The sequence below is a fragment of the Camelus dromedarius genome, chromosome 1 (assembly GCF_036321535.1).
Source record: "Camelus dromedarius isolate mCamDro1 chromosome 1, mCamDro1.pat, whole genome shotgun sequence".
NCBI lineage: Eukaryota > Metazoa > Chordata > Mammalia > Artiodactyla > Camelidae > Camelus > Camelus dromedarius.
Window position 1 is genome coordinate 36602120 of NC_087436.1, and position 17683 is coordinate 36619802.

At 34.2% G+C, this 17683-nt stretch overlaps 1 protein-coding gene across 8 annotated transcripts in view; it reads right to left on the bottom strand.

Annotated features, from left to right (window-relative positions):
- Nucleotides 1-103: 103 nt before the first annotated feature.
- The window catches only part of BLTP1 (bridge-like lipid transfer protein family member 1), a 175609-nt gene continuing 158029 nt past the window's right edge, over nt 104-17683 (bottom strand). For all 8 annotated transcript variants that reach the window (XM_031466529.2, XM_031466536.2, XM_031466542.2 and 5 more), the window contains 12 exons: nt 15420-15557; nt 14461-14718; nt 13404-13554; nt 12845-13002; nt 12535-12727; nt 12108-12325; nt 8872-9123; nt 7987-8190; nt 6510-6704; nt 5933-6067; nt 3279-3444; nt 104-827 (listed from right to left, as the gene is read on the bottom strand). In XM_031466529.2, coding sequence (XP_031322389.1) covers nt 611-827; nt 3279-3444; nt 5933-6067; nt 6510-6704; nt 7987-8190; nt 8872-9123; nt 12108-12325; nt 12535-12727; nt 12845-13002; nt 13404-13554; nt 14461-14718; nt 15420-15557 — 2285 coding nt within the window. In that variant the 3' untranslated portion in view covers nt 104-610. The remainder of the gene's footprint in view (nt 828-3278; nt 3445-5932; nt 6068-6509; nt 6705-7986; nt 8191-8871; nt 9124-12107; nt 12326-12534; nt 12728-12844; nt 13003-13403; nt 13555-14460; nt 14719-15419; nt 15558-17683) is intronic.

Here is a 17683-nt window from a genome sequence, read left to right on the forward strand (position 1 = left end):
TTGATCTTCTGTGATACCTATGAAAACCGACACAGGGTTAGCATCATTAATTATAAAAATAAGCTATAAAAGAAAAGTCTCAAACACAGACTGAAACCAGTAGTTACAAACAATACTTTAGTGGTATTTATTCACATCACAATTACTCATACTATATACAAATAGGTATTTATACAAGTCTACATTTTAAAAAAAAGAAAAAGCAATTAAAGACCAAAAAAGTCACATTATCAACAAGATTTTTTCTAAAAGTTATGGCCAATAACAAAGGAAGTTCACAGTTATTCGAAAATATTTTAAAGATGCAGGAGTCATATTGCACATTATATAATTATAAACCCTACTGAGCAGATTTGTGTATTTTAATCTAATTTTTCACAAAATTTACATTATCATGCAATACTTCACTGTATACAAGAATGGTGGAACTAGAATAAACAGGTTAACTTATAAACTTTTAATACAATGGCCACAAAATTAGAATTTTTTTAAGTTATATTTAAAATAATTTTACTATACAAAAAACAAAACAACAAACAACCCCACCACTCCAGTGTAATAAAAGCTTAACAGACAGAATCAAAATTTGTTCACAGATCAGGTTACTTTTTTAGTGTTCTTCTTTGTCTTTTCCTTTCTTTTCCTTTTCATCCTGTAATGCAGTACCCAGTTTTTTAATAAGGACTGACAGAACCTTATCCAGTGGGTCCATGACTCCTCTTTGAAGCCATTTAGGAATAGTAGTCCTGGCATGATGAAAGCCCAATTTTTGAAGAATATAATCAACACCTACTGGATCAATCTTTCTTCCAGTCCAAGAAATTAATCTAAAATAATTATAAATTATTATTAGTAAAGAGTACAGTGCCCTAGCACAGTCCTGACAGTAAGTTCAGTAACACCACTAAGCCTCCATAATATGCTCAAGACAAAATATTTTCACTAGGTGCAACTGATTATCTAACCTACTATTCTTGGATTCAGTGTAATAGCACTCAAAAAGTATGTGGTTGTAAGTGCCTTTAAGCCTACACAGCAATCAAATTTAGTGAATTTCATTATGATTAATTTATTTTAGGCCTCTTAAGTTACATGGTCATCGTAAACCTTTCAAGGATGTCTGGTTCTTTCTAAAAGATGTTAATTAACTCGATGGGAGGAATCCTTTCACAATGTATTTGTGTATCAAATCATGATGTTGTATACTTAAAATATCTGTTTTACCAATTATACCTCAATAAAGCTGGGGAAAAAAGGCTAAAATTTACTTAGAGTTTACTATGTGCTAAACATGTTAGAAAGAATAGGGAGAAAATGGTTCTTCCTTCAGTGTCCTTCCATATAGAGGAACAGCATTAGTGAAACATTCCTGGTCATTCTCTGCCCTGTATTTATCTGATTGAAAAATTGACAGAGGAACTGAATAGATAGTTCAGTATTCTCCTTCTTACCTACTCTTAGGAACCACTCATTTTGAAGCTTTCCTCCATGCCATAGGTTTTTCAAGGACAGGTCCCTAAATAGCCCAAGAGTGTTCATTGCTGCCTGTGGCTAGGTGATTACACAGGGCCTCTGACTATACAACTCTAGCACCCTCCACACCCCGCCCTTGAGTTCTGCATCACTGAGACCCTGTAGGTAAGTTCAAACTTGGACTTTGCAGTAGAAAGACATTGTTGCCTGACACCAAACCACATTCCCTGTTACCAGCTTTAGCAGTATTAAAGCTGTCGTTCTGATTCCTAGATGCCTCTCTTTTGATATTTCAGTTGGTCCTGAACTTAGGTAGGGAAAAGGAGGGTATTAAGCATTGGTCTGCTAAAACTCTAACAGTTATAAGCATTTTGCATTAATTAACTCATGTAACCACTGTAACAACCCTAGAAGGTAGGTAATACCGTTTTCCAAATTCTTCATATGAGGCAACTGAGGCAGAAAGAACAGTTAGGTCCTTTAGCCAAGGTCACTCAGCTACTATGCTATGAAGTTGGGCTTAGAGCCACAGCTCTTAATCACATTCTTCACCACAATATTTTATCAGTTAACTAGTCTCTTGGTATTTGCTAAAAAAGTAAGTGTATTTGTGGCAAACAACTATTTTTATTTTCATTTTAAATTAAAATATACTTAGTCAATTTCATTATATTTCTTTAGATTTACAAATACTAAACAATTTTCTGCATTAGGACCTTTGCAGTATTTTAATATTGTTCCTAAGTATTAATGCTGTTAATATTTCTCATGAGTACATGTAGCATTAATTAATACCAAAGTGTTTTATTGATTTGATTACAACAAGTTTTATTAAATACAAATTACTAACACAAAGTCACTACTTTCTGCTTGTACAAGGAGTACACTGAATAATGGAGATCTTAATAGTTTAGAATGATTTTGTGGCATAAATATGTCTGAATAATAACCTTACCTAAATGAAATATGTATCATTCTGCAGAATACTGTGTGGGACTGTGATGGAGTTTTTTTTTTTTTTTTTTTTTGATACCATTATTCCATGATTTTAGACAGTTAGAATTTGATTAACAAAGCAGTTAAGAGGAAAGGGGAAAAAATAGGAAAGTTGTGTTAAATCACAAACAAAGGACACACAAAGCAAGTACTACTAGTTATAGCAGAAATTTAATATAATTAAAATTAAAAATATACTTTTGAAATTTTGATATGAAAACAAGTTGGGATCATGGTTGTAGTAGAACATAATGCAGTAAAAGACCCTGAATCTGACATCATTACATTTGACATTTCAGGATGATTTTATATTACTTAGTTTGCAGACAGAAAGACACTGTGACACTGTAGGTCCTATTACACTGTCATGACATATGTGAGAAATTGTTAACGTTTCCTTAATGATGATGTATAACTTCTGCATCTTCCCAAACTTAAGTAATAAAACAGTTTACTGTAGCTACCTCAAATACCTGAAAATAACATCCTGGTGAGATGGTGAAAAAAATAATAGCAACTGTGAAAGCAGAGTTATTCTCGTATTTTACTGATCGAGAGAATGTCACACAATGGACAGCTAATCAGCACTGAGCTATTCACAGTGTTTGTCCTCCTTTTGCCTTGCCTAGAAGCACTTACAAAAGCAGAAAGGAGCAGCAAAAATATCAGTCAGAAGCTGTAGAGGTTGTAAGTGACTAATTTATAAAAATATTCTTTGGTAAACTGTATTTAACCTGCTGCATTATTTATAACCTTTTTCTCATAATAATCCCACAGGAAATAGGTAAATATATACACCCACTACTTACCTAAGAGTGGGTTCTAGATGCCATGTGTTGCACATAAAATCTCTCCAGTCCACAGTAGTGTAAGTGATGCTATCTTCTCTGTCTTTGTCAGAGGAATTTTCATCATGTGTAATAATTGGACTTTTCTGTCCTGGTCGAGTAGATAAAATCCGAGGTGGAAAAATGGCTATAATGAAATGATAAATTAATATTGCAGACATGTATCTTATAAATTTATTTTAAATCACTAATATGAATAAAGTAATTGGCTCCATTTATTTTATTTATTCATTTAATTACATTTCTTAAAAACTAATATTTTAAAATAAACCATAAAAAAGTGCCAATTATTGGTATTTCTTGGAGGACGACAATATCAAAGTTATTTTATTCTCTTACAAGAATTAGAAATAACATACCATCATTTATTTTTGAATAATAGCACATATTTTACATATATTTGTGTGCCTAAATTTAATGGTAAAGAATATTGAGATTTATTTGATAGTGGGCATAGAGCTCTGAAATTGACAGTTGTAGGGTTCCTAAAAAATGCCTGTAGGTAAATGACTTTTTTTAACAGCTTGACTGAGATAACAATTCACTCATTTAAGGTGTACAACTCAATGGTTTTAATATGTTAATGGCTATGTATATATCTGAACAGTGGTTTAACTTACGAGGTTTTTGTTAAGATCTTTTTATAATTGAGAACTCAATGTTTTATGAAAAATCAAGTGTTTAAATTGGTGATCATAAATATACTTAAAATCAAATTCTGAGAGTTTTCATATGATCATTTTTTAATAAATATGGCATTTCTATAGAGCACAGGTTTTCAAGACACAAACTGGGCATAAAATAATTAACTATGTAATATGCTGTGTATTATGTAGCTCTGCTTATAACTTTGTTAATTAACAGTGGGATAATGTATTGATTGGGAATGAACCTAGGAATGAAGCTGTACCATCACACCGCATCAGAATACAGATGTCTTCAGTTATTGCCTGCTCTGGTGCTCTGCTTTTGTTTATTACTGGTGGTGGTTACAGTGCTACAGTTTATCTTGATGTTCCAGAAGTATGTTGAGTATGCCTAGTCTTACACGCCATTAAGAATTTTCTGAGGCATGTTTATGTTTCTTTTGGCCAAAACTACTTGCTTTTAGTTTTTAAAAACAAAATATACTTACAGCTATTAAAATATTTTTACTTATAATTGAAATCCCCATAAATAGTAATTTTATTATTTTAAGTCCGATAATTAAGCCCCTAGTTCTCTTTTCTCATTAAAATAATGTTTTATAACAATTTATATAAAAATATATATATTTTTAAGAAACACACAGCTCATGGCAGAACACAATATTTCATAAAATGACAAAGGTTTCACATAATACCTGAGAGAAATTTAGCAGGCTTTTAAAATCTAGATAGACTAGAAAAAGAATTCTGAACTTCATAGGTTTATCTAGAATCTGTGTTTCTCCACATTGTTTAAATATTAAGGCAGAGAGAAAAACAAGAGGATTAACAGTGACTGGTATGTGTTGTTGCTTTATGTGAAAGCTGGATCTATGTATATTCCACATATTTCCTAATACATGCTTTCAACCATTTCACTTGAATGACTTGTAGATTTCTTCCAGCCATCATTATTGATTTCACTCTTAATTTGTGGCACATCTAGATGAATAGTAATGGAAGAGCAATTCAATTTATGTATGCTACTTTTGTACTCTTTCAACATGGTCATTTCATAACCTGTCTGTTTTCTTCACACATTCATCCTGAGGCTATTTTGAAATATCTGCAAGACAAATTTTGTGTTTCTTTTTTCATGGAAAAAAATGTAGTATTATATTGTGACCTGAATAAATTACATCTATTCCAAGCAATTAAAAACAAGTCACATCTGTTGTTTTACCACTATATATTCATATAGTTGTGCAGTAAATGTTTATTGAGTGAATAAAGACCATGCATTTCTGGAGTATTCCATATCATGACATTTCAAACTGCCTCATTCTTTTAAACAGCTATAGAGTATTCCATTTCATTATATGGACACACCATAATATATTCAACCAATTCCATATGGATATTAGTGTCACCATATGTTTCTTAGTGGGCAAACATTTAAATTTCCACTGAGTAAACCAATGTTAGCTAGCTCATAAAAACAAAACAACACCACTGAAGTCTAAATAATTTATTTATAAAAAGAAAATGTTCTGTGCATTCCAAATAGATTTCTTATTAATTCCATTTTCCCAATTATGTATGTAACTCTTGCTAACTTTATTATACAGTTGTTTCTTTAGTCACTCCACTTTGACTAGCAATATTTCTTCAAAGAGGCTTTCTCTTTTCCTTCAACTTTGTAAGAGTATCTTACAAGACCTGATAATGTACATAACATATATGGAAACATTTTGTAAAGTATACAACACCAGTTTGAGGCTTGGTTAGAAAAAGAGTGCCGTGTACCTAGCGGATACTCAGAAAGTCTATCATACAGTCTTACTAACATTATTTATTGATATTTGTAACTTATGGAGGAAGTAGACCCTTTCTACTCATTTTATTATTAGACCATAAAAATCCATACAAATGGTACTAAAGAGCTGCCTTTCCCAAAGCTTGAAAGGAAAAAAAGAGAATGTTACCCACCTTTTTCTTTTTCTTTAAGATAAGCCGACACTAAATCATGAAGAAACATGATGAGCTCAGCATCCATTGTCACACAGATGTGGTCAGTGAACTCTGTCACCACACTACATTCTACCTTTGGCTTCAGACTGACATCTGCAATGGAAAAAAGTTCTTTTGTAGTCACAGATTTATTGGAATAAGTCCCTTCCTGTTCCCTTTACATGGGCCCATGTTAATAAGGGATTTACATGGGTCCGTGTAAATGCATCCACTTAAATACAACTATAAAAAAGATCCTGTATGTGATTTACAGAATGATTATGATTGTTTACTAAGCACGTTCTGAATATATGCCATTTATTCCTCATAAAAACCTGACAAATGAAGTCCTGTTAGTCCCGTTTGAAGAGAAAGAGGCATAAATGGATTGAAGTATTTGCCACAGGGCGTCCAGCAGGTAAGAAAATCTAATTGACCCAGAAAATCAATTTCATTATATTACAAAAATAACCTCTGGGGGAAAAAAAGCAGTTTGAAGATCCATTAGAATTTTCTTAGTAACTTAAGAAACTATAAAGATTATTTTTCCACATACCCTGTAATGAAGGTTCTTGTGGTTCTTGAACATGAATGGATTTGAAGTCAAGCTGCATTCTTGGTAGTGCAAAGATAGTCTCTGTTTCATGATTGTAGCTAGAACCTCCTCTGAATCCACTCAACAAACTAGAATTCTTCACCATAGTGCTACTCTCAGTGTTATTAGCATCAACATTACGAAGTAGGTTTAGCTCTACATGCATAATAAAGACAGTAAGAATCAAATTAAACCAATTAGGCATTGGTAAACATACAGTTTTCATGACACTGATACAGAAAACTTTTATCATTTCAAAAATTGGAAAATAAAGACATTTAAACAAATAGAGCCATATAAAGCTTTGGTTTTTGAGACTAGTTATATACCTATATACCTACATAGACATAAATATGGACACACTTATATATGTATCACTATTCTCAATACCAAAGCTTTATAACATGATTGGATAAATCCAGTACATTTTGGTTTTTGTATCTTGAACTTTAAAATCAGTATTATTTTCAACTGAATTCATATCTAAATTTAAGAGTTTCATTAAGCTGAAACGTTTTCCATAGATCGAATACTATTACAGAATTTATGATTAAATAGGATCCTGACCTTGAAACCAGGTGGAAGTCCCGATTTTCCCCAACATAATATGCTGTAGTTACCTTAGGGTTATAAAAATACAGCACTTTTCTGGTACACAGGTGGCAGTTCAGTATGCTAATAACCCTCCATAGTATCCCTTCCCTGAAGTGTCTATTTGGAAGGTATTATAGTCAGTACATGCAAAATCTTCTAATATACTTCCTTATCCTGCTTTGTTTTCAGGACATTTTTAATAGTCTCTAATCCCTGCAGTTGCCTATGCATAGCAATTATTTTACATGGGGCCCAAGCCACCTTCTTTTCCATTCTGAAAGGAGGTCATTTTTAAGTAAAACATTCAACTCCCAACATGTCTCAATCTAGTCAGCTTTCCAATACAGATAAAATGCCTGGTAAAAGATTTACTGTAAACTCTAACACAGAAACAATCACAGAATAACAATTTTCATGACTGCAGTTACTACAGGACTGGTGAATCTAATCAAATGAAAAAAAATTCATCAAAGCACTTTCTTAAAATTTATGACTTCATAAGAATAGTACTTAGTTTCATTTTATTCCAGCCATCCTGACCCTTAAGGTTGTGGTATGCTATTACTTAGTTGTGTAACAACTTTCCCAAACCTCCAATGTGAACATTACTACAAAAATACTCATTCAATATAGTTACAATTACAGTTTTAAGTTACATCTAAAATAATTTATCTATGAGATGATGCACTACTAGGGTGGTGAAGCATGCACTAATACTGTTACTTATGGCAGCAGGAGTAAAATGAAACTTGTTTAAAGAAATGAAAAGTCTCCCTCTACTTAAATTCTAAACACAAAATAGAACAAAACAAAATCAAGCTCTCCAAAGAATCAAACTGTTAACCTTCATTCCTTGTGGCTGTAACATAATTGAACCATTCTTTCACACTTGCTACTCCATGGGGTGGATTTTCATGGCGGCGCCTTGTTATCTTGGTTATTGTTGCCATAGGACTTTCCAAAGCACCACACGGTTTGGTAACCATAGTATTATGGCCCAGATGAAAATCCAGTGTTTGTACAATGTATGTAGAATGATCACTGGAGCCTAGAGGGGAAAAACAAGTTTCTTAAGTAACAAACTATATAGATAGATAGATGCAAGAAGAGAGTTTTGCCTTAAAAGCAACAGATTTAGCTAAGTAAGTCATACTTAGATAGGGAAGGCTGTAAAACTGAGGAGTAAAAATAAGTGAGAAAAATCACAGATACTTTTTCTTAGTTATAAATGGATTTATCCCCAGAAGATGAAGAGCATCCACCATTTTTCCTTCATCATTAAGAAACCACTGAGTAGAAAATTAATGCTACAAGAAACTATGAATAGAGGCAAAAAGCATGCCCTTGTGCATAGAAGGTTTGAAAATAGTTCAGACTGGCAAGTAATTTCCTAATACTACCACTCTGGGTCTTCTCTTCTTGTTTTTATAAGAAATATTTACAATAACTACTATTATGGCTATGGTCGGCCACAGCAGCAAAAACTTTAATTGCCTGAGTAAGAAACATAGTAACATGGCAAGTACAGAAATAAGTTCTTCAACATGCCCCAGACTTTATAGACTCATTGGCAGTAAACTCCTTCACACATCAGCTATGTGTTAAGTAGAGATGAACTTCAGAAATATAAGAAAAACAGATAAAAAATATGAGAAAGGAAAATTACTTTGTCAAAGATAATCATATGAGAAGGTGGGAAAAAGTGAAAGTTGAATGTGTGTCAGTTTACCATCTTCCCAGATTTTCTGAGCTTCAGTCCAAAAAGCAATATTTGGTTCTTCTAAGTGAAAAAGGGCCCAGGATTTTGAACGGAAATTTGGACCATGAAAACAAGCTAGTGTCATATGATTTCCATGTAAGCTCATTGATCCTCCAAACTGCATTCCATCTTCTGGTAACGGAATCTGAAATAAGGATATGTGGCATCCTGACACCACTTTCAATACTCCAGGCCAGTGTCGATGATGAGCTGCATCAAGCACTGCAAGAAAACCAAAAACCACTTATTCTCAAGTGTCTCATGAACATCTTGAATGGTGGGTGGGAAGGCAGCAGGTGGCTACTCTCTACAGCTGAAGTGACTCAGATAAGGAAGAAAACAACAATTCAGCACCTGGTTAACGTTAAGAGAAGCTAATCAAGATACACTCTGGGAAATGATGCTGCACAAGGATGGGCAGAACGAAAGAAAGTAGCAACTTGCTAATAATATTTACAATGAATGCTTCTGCACTGATTAATGATTTACAAAATGCCTCCATGAAATTTTATACAATTATCACAGTAACTTTGTAAACTAGTTATTTCATCTAGACTCTTCAAGTGAAGCAGAAGAGAGGCTAAGTAAACCATTGATTAGAAGTCTAGAAATCAAAGGCAGATCCCTGATTTTTAAGCATTTTTAGCTATTTTATACCCCTGCTGCTGCTGCAAAGTGAGGTCTGAAGACCAGCAGTGTCAGCATCACCTGGGAGCTTGTTAGAAATTCACTCTTCTAACCACTCCATATCTACTGTATTAGAATCTGCATTTTAATAAGATCTCCAGGTATTTCAGATGCATATTAAATTCTGAGAACTAATCAGATAAACAGATGACCACCGAACAACACGGTGATTAGAGGTGCCAACCCTCTGTACAGTTGAAAATCCACATATAATTTATAGTTGGCCCTCCATATCCACAGTTCTTCAGGATTCAACCAACCACGGTTCACGTGGTACCATAGTATTCACTACTGAAAAAAATCTGCATGTGGCCCTGTGCAGTTCAAACCCGTTTTTGAAGGGTCAACTGTACAATTCATATTTATATTTCCTACTTATTCCAGTAATATCCTCTTGTCTGTTTTCCACAATTCTCATTCTGGATCCAACCAAGAATCATGCATTGTATTTAGTTGGCATACCTCTTTAGAGGTTTCCTTTAATCTAAAACATTCCCTAAGCCTGTTTGTTTTCCATCACAAGGACTTTTTTGAAGAATCCAGTCCAGGCATTTGGGAAAACAGCCCTCTGTTTGTATATGCCTGATGCCAATTTTAGTTTAAAGGAAACACATGGACTAGGAGAACAAGATAAATGAAACCACAAGCAAGCAACTGAAAGGTAGGACAGAAGGTAGGACATTCTGTAGGACAACTGACCAAGTCTCTTCAGCAAGTGAGGTCATTAAAAAAAGAACTGTACTAAATTTTAAAAGAGCAAGGAATATAACCATATTTAATCTGTGACTTAAATTGAATATACTGGTTTGGACAAACCAGTTGTAAAGATAATTTCAGGTCAGTTGTGGATGAGAAGGCTAGAGGAGATAATTAGCAAAATGGAAAGGTGGAGGTTGTTGATTGGAAAAGGTTACAAAACAATATGAATAATAATTTGGTAAAAAGTACACATGTATTTAGGCGCATAGAAAAGTATCTGAAAGTATATGCTCTAAAGTGTTCACGGTGATGATTTCTGGGTGGAATGTGATGTTTTTATTTTTTGCTTGTATATATTTTCTGATTATTTTTCCAATGCATATGTATTGCTTCTGTGATAATAAAAATTATCCTTTGGTAATAATGTAACTTTAAAAAGCTAAAGCTCTAACCTGTTCTTAGAAATAATGATCAGTATATATATGTAAACTAAAAAAATGTGCAGTATATTATATTTACTTGCAATATAATGTATATGTGCAGTCAAACTCTAGTAATTCTCCCTAATAAAACTGAAAAAGAAAAAATAAAAATTATCCTGCTTCTGACTTTTCACTTTTACGTGTATCACTCTAGTTAAAGCCACCATCATCTGTTGCCTGTACTCTCAGAATGTCCTGTTTACAATGGTAATGTAACTATGTGTGTAACAATGGTAATGATAATTATTTTAGTGGTTTCCTTACTTTCATTCTTAACCACCTTAGTCAATTCCCCACACAGCAGCCAGAGTGATGCTTTAAAAAGGACTATTTTTTTAAAAAGTAAATCAATATCAAATCTGTTCAAAACTCTCCAAGTTACCCATCATATTAAAAATCTTACCTGTGGCTTTTCTCTATGAATTCTTTCCAACATTTTCCTGCTTTCTCACTCTGTTCCACCAAAGTGGGCCACCTTTCTGATCCTCAAGCAAGCAAGTTTCCTCCTGACTGTAAGAACTTTGCACACTTCAATAGCCTACTATGCCCAGAACTCTATTCCCCCAGATTTTAGCCTAGCTCTTTCACTTCAGAAAAGGTTTCCCTGACCACTCTTTCTAAAATAGCTATCCTCACATGCTATCATTCTCTATATCCTCCCTGCTTTTTTTTTTTTTTCCTCTCAGAACTTCTCTCGACTTCAAAGTATCTTACATACTTACTCAGTAAATTAGTTATGGTCTGTCTGTCCCATTAAAATGTAAGCTTTATGAAGGTAGGAACTTTGTCCACTAGTAGATCCCCTATGCCTAAAATAGTACTTAAGAACATGGTTGATGCATAAATGTTTGCTGATTAAGTTACTGAGTGAAAACAAGAATCTGTCTAATATGACATCACTCATAATTCCACCAGAACGTGGAATTATCATAATTTGTATTCAAGAGCATGGATTATGGTTGTATGTATTAAACATTCAAGTGAGTATGAGTAATGTAATGAGAAATAGAATGTAAGCTATTCAGATACAAAGAAAATATTATCATTAGTTGTAATTTGCAATAATATGATTCATTTGTAATGTCGTGATGCAATTTGTAGTAATGGTATGGTTGTAGATGAGCTGTGGCAGGGGAAGGAGATAATAAATGAATGACTTCCCAAATGATGACCTCTAATTCCACTGGTGGGTAGAAAATCAGGCACTTTGCTGAGTGAGAAGGATAAAGAGCATATGGATCACTCTGTAAGTATATAGATACTGTTTTAAATTAAGATCATAACACATACTTAGTGAAAGATAAAGCATGTATAAAGTCTTAGTCTTCTAACTCTTACATTGTTCTTGTGAACTTTTCTCTAGGTTATTAGTCACTGTCTTAGGTGGAAGATAAGGAACTGGTCCCCAGGTAGACAGAGCTCGTTTGCTGGTGTCAAACTGCTGGGTGAAAAATTCCTGGAGCTTCATTCCTATTTTTATCAGGTCCGGTGTAGTTGATCTTGATATCATTACTTGGAAAATATCCCACTTCAAATCTCCATGGACAAAAATTTCACTAAAGCATAAAACAGAGTCTTTATCATACATCTTATAGAAGACGGTTTAAAAGCACAAGAAAAATTCTCTTCCCAACAGCTTTTCATTCATATTAATTGTATGATATAAAGTCATTTTGCAGGAAACATGGTTTGTGGTTTCTCACTAGATGATAGAAAACAGGTTAAGGACAGTCACGTAAAGTATTGAAAAAGTGTTACTAAATACCTTTTATCAGTCATGCTTGACTCCAGTGTATTATACAGATTTACTTTCCATTCATCCTGAAGCTTGAGATCAGCATTACTGAAGATGCCCATGAGGATACTTGAGCCCATGTAATCAACACGAGCTTCAGTAGAACCCATAGTAATCTGAATTTTGTGACTGGGTTGCTGATTTGGATGTTCAGAAATATGAGCTAATATAGAAACAATAAATTACTAGTCACAGAAATGCCTAATGGGAAAAACTCATCAAAATCAATTTTCAAATATTTTTTTAAAATACATTTTTCAGTTGTAAAATTTCAACATACCAACCATCTCCAAAGCATTGACATCTATGGTCCCTCCAACTACTCCTCCTTTAGAATCTAACTGTGATCTTCCCAGACCAACAGACATGCTTATCTCTCTATCTCGGTTACTTCCTACTGACAGACGGCCCTGGCTCTTCAAACCACTAGTTGTCCAACTGTAAAAAAGAAAAAGGGTTATTAATTAGACATATGGCTTCCAATGTCATGAATTAAATAAAACAGGAGTTAGATGATTTCAAAAAGGTTGGATGATGAAACAATACATTTCTTCTAAAAACTGTGGTAAACGTTTACATGATAAAGCTTTCTTCTTAACTAGAAAATCATACTATTTTTCTTAAAATTTTCTGGTTTTTTTAGAAAACATTTCATGCTGTTTTATATTACAGTATCTTTAAGGTGAAACTACTTTCAAGATAAAGCAATTTATATCTTATCTGCTGTTTTTACTGTCTCAAACATTTCAGTATTAAAAAAAGGTTTTGAATTGCTTTACAATATGAGAAAAATTAAAACTAATGATTAAATATATTTTCTTTGTATCTGAATAGCTTACGTTGTATTTCCCATTACATTACTCATATTCATTTGAACGTTTAATTGCTTCAAGTTGATAGCAAACACGACAAGTGTTTCCCATGGGGTCCCTTGTTGGCTTGCTGCTTTGTTTGATTTGTTAAAAGGAGTTGATGTTTTTGAAAGCGAATCTAAAAACAGAAAAATCAAATGTACGTTCATTCAGATAGATGCTCAGCCAATTACAAAGCAGAAACTACTCTTATCAATAATCCAAACAGTAAAATTATGATATTCTTGTGTTAAAACCTATCAGTTAATAGCTGTTATATTGCCTCTAAAATAAGTACTTATTGCATTTTTATTAAGGTTGCCAGCCCTACTTCTTGAAAACACATAAAGTTCTATATGACCTCCATTTTATATGAGGAAATTCTGGTGTGCATGGGATACAGATCATTCATCACTCTAAAATTTTCTTAACAAAGGAGGAAATCATTAAGTTGCTGCTGCCAAAAAGAAAACTTCGGAGGCAGGTACCATTCTGAAACGCAGAGGCTGGCTGGGGTGCTTGTCTTCTGTGTTCTTATGGACTCTGTATATCTTGAATCCTGCATTTGCTCATTATACTCCACTCTTACCTTGTGCCATGAACTACATCATTTTTATATGCTTAGACACAAGTAGAGTATTGAGCATATAAGAATGTTCAAAAAATACTGGCTGAATAAAAGAATGACTGAATGAACGTCAAGATTAACTTTTTCAGTATCAAATATCTTTTACGACATTGTAGGTTTATTTTACTTCTAAAAATAGCTGTACCATATGGAGCATGCTAACAATATGCTCATTCCCCTCTCCCTCCCTATCCCTTTTCAAAGCTACTAGCCATCCAGATGTCCCTTCTGCTGGCAAATACTGTGAAGTATTTATTGTCTGGTTTGGGATTTACCTGTCCCCCTCTCCTTCGTCTTCCCTAAAAACCTGCAAGAGTTTATCTCCCTTTAGCTGGGGCAGAAATCTGGGAGTAACTAATTAAGATTTTTATTTTGGGGGCCTCCAAGGGCTACTGATAATGAAGGAATCACTGTTACCTCTTCGGGGAACTGAAGAATCAGACACACTCCGTGATCTTACGGAAGCTGGGGATTTTAGGCTCTGTGCTGCTGTCCCTGGTGACATGGTGCTGTTTGTCATATGTTCATTGAACACATTAGGTGACTGAGGCATGTGGGTGAAGGAGGCTGACTGACTAGGCTGTTCCCAGGTCCTGCAGTAAGCTTTTCTTGATGATTCAGGGGAAAGGTGCTGGCTTACACCTTCAATGGAATCAGGTGTCCCTGGGCCAGATGCTAATAGAAAAGCAGAAAACAAAAACAAAATTAACAGGGTAAAATCACCATATTATAAAATTTTGCCACTCCACCATTTCTGTAATCACATTATACAGTCCTTCCAGTTCTCCACCTGACAACTATACAGCAGTGTACAGTTTGCAAAGTAAAATCCAGCATGTCATTTTATTTCATTCTCCCTGAAGCTCCATGAGAAGGGCAGGACAGGAACTTCTGTTCCCATTTTACAGATGAGAGAATAGACTGAGGCCCAGATTTCTGATATCTTCAACTATGTCATTAAGTCTACCTTTCACTTATTAATGTAATACTACAACAATATCTAAGTCCAAGAGAAAAAATGCAGTATGGTAGCACATCCCCAACATTTTGTTTTCCATGCTTAATGAACCATGATTAACTTGGTTAAATGTATTTCTGCACTTCTAGATTTTGCAAAGATTACAGAGTAATCACAGAATAAAAATCAACTGAACTTAATCCCTGAGAGAGCATTTTGTGACCTCCAATAATACTGCAATACCAGTGGTTAGCACATTAAAGGGGCTCAATAGATATTTGCTCAATGAGTGAATGAACTGCATGGTACAACTTATCAAGTAAGAAAAAGTTTGTGTTATCAATCGTGGATCTTTTAACGACTGTAACCAAAATTAAAAGCAGCCCAAATATAATTTATAATTACATAACAAACTTACTTGGCAAATTTATAGTTTGGTCTCCGAGGAACAGGCGTCTTGCAATACTTCTCCTATACCAGGCTCTTGGAAACGCCAGAATTTCACTGAGTCGGCGCATATCATATTTGAAGGAAGCAGACCCTATATCACAAACAGCTGAGGCATATATAAAATTTGTTAGAACAGATTACCAAAACCTTTAATATTTTCATAAGGTATAATATGACATAATATTACACAACTGAATTAAAATTCAGTAACAATTCATGAAATACCAAAATAAGTTACACAGTATGATTAGTAAGTGATAATGTGTGCCTCCCACAAATAATAAAAATAGTATATTCTAGCACTGTTAGTTCCATTTCCATTTTTGAGGTGAGGAGGGCAACCTGGAATTCTATTATCACTTTATCTTGAAATTCTCAGAGGGTCTTAGAGCTTCCAGCTTCAACTCTCAAATATGGGAACTGAATCTGAATGAGCTGGAATACATACTTCCTCAAAAGTAGCTGCAAACCTGTATGGCAAGACCTACAGTTTTCCTTTTAGACAAAAAGCAGCAACTTGTCAGTCTGAAAGCTTCTGATGGCCGTCTCCTGGAGTTCTGCTCTGAGCACTCTGCTGCCCCTGCTGTATGTGCTCTGCCCTCCTCCACCACAGCTTCTCTTCATTTACACACCAATGTCTCCCAAACCTAAAGTTTCTATTCCAGCCTGAGCCCATATCCACACAGTCCATCAGCCAACTGCCAACAGGGCCCTTCCCCCTCAATGTCCTTTAGGCACTTCCTTTATTTTCTAAGTTAATGACCTCAATGTCCCTTCAGTCACCTAACTAAAAAGCTGGAGGCATCCTTGTCTCCTCTACTGCTCCTCATACAATTTGTCCTTAAACTTTGGGATTCTCTTACTCCTCTTAAAACCATTCCCTTTTCTCTTTTTTCTACCATCACAATTCCAAGACCCTATTATTTAGTCTATTTCAACAGACTTTCTCAAGTATTGTTCCGCTCCCATTTTTCATTCTACTATCAACTCTCTTCCTAAAACATTAATCTGAAGCATCATTCCTTTTTTTAATGTAAACAGATTATTTTATAATCCATATATAATTCTGGTTATTTTTGTGGTAAGAACACTTAACATTTGATCTACAATCTTAACAGGGTTTGTTTGTTTTTTGTTTTTTTTAAGTATACAATACAGTATTGTCATCTTTAGGGACAATGTTGTCATCCTATTTCTTAAAAACCTCTAAAGGCTTCTCACTGCCCAAAAGATCAGAACCCTGTTTTTGGCCTGGCATTCGAGTCTCCCCACGATCATGTCCTGAATCTGTTTTACCAGCTTTACCTCTGGCCAACTCCCCTCTCCCCCTGGAACCCACCTACTTTTTACAACTAACTAAATGTTCAGTTATACCTGTGCTTCAGTCTCACTGAATCAAAGTATGAACCAAAAGCATATTTTTTGATGCTTCTATGCCATTAAATACCACGTTGCTATAGCCAAGAATATTCCTACATAATTTTGAAGTTCTGGCCCAAATATCATTTCCTTTGTGAAGCCTTCTCTGATCAAAATTTAATTGCTTCCTCTTCATTAAGTAAATTCCATTATAGGATTTATCACACTGCAGTGTAATTTATCTGTCCACTAACAAGACCTTGCCTTATTCATGCCTGCACCTTCAAGCACCTAGCAGAGTGACTGGCACAAGTTCACTGTAAAATACAGGCTCAATGTATGTTTGTTCACTGACCAAACAGATACTGTGTTGAGTGGGTTGAGGGTACTTACTGTATTTGTTTGATTAATAATTTTTAAAGTTTTCACTCACATAGTACTCTAAATTCTGCAAAATGTTCTACATGTATCTAATTCTAAATACTCATATCACAATGTAAAGAAAATGAGGAAGGGATCTGCTCACAGTTACGTAACTAGTTATAAAGCTAGTGATGCACATGCACACAACTCAAGATCTGATGACACCAAGGAAAAAATCTTCAATACTCATTCCTCCTTAGTGTTTTAAGAATTTATAATTTAAAAATCAAACAAAGTCAGAAATTTTACCAATTCATGGTAGAGAAGTAAAGAAGCAGCTCAGTAATTTAATTAGGCATATTTTGGCCCTTAGGTGATATTTCTATGTTTTTATCTAGAAATCCTATTTCTAACACTGATTACCTGGACTGAGATAGTACTTGGCTGGACTGTTAATTCTCTCCGTTAAATCAATTTTTCATAAACAATATTATTAAACATATTTAATAT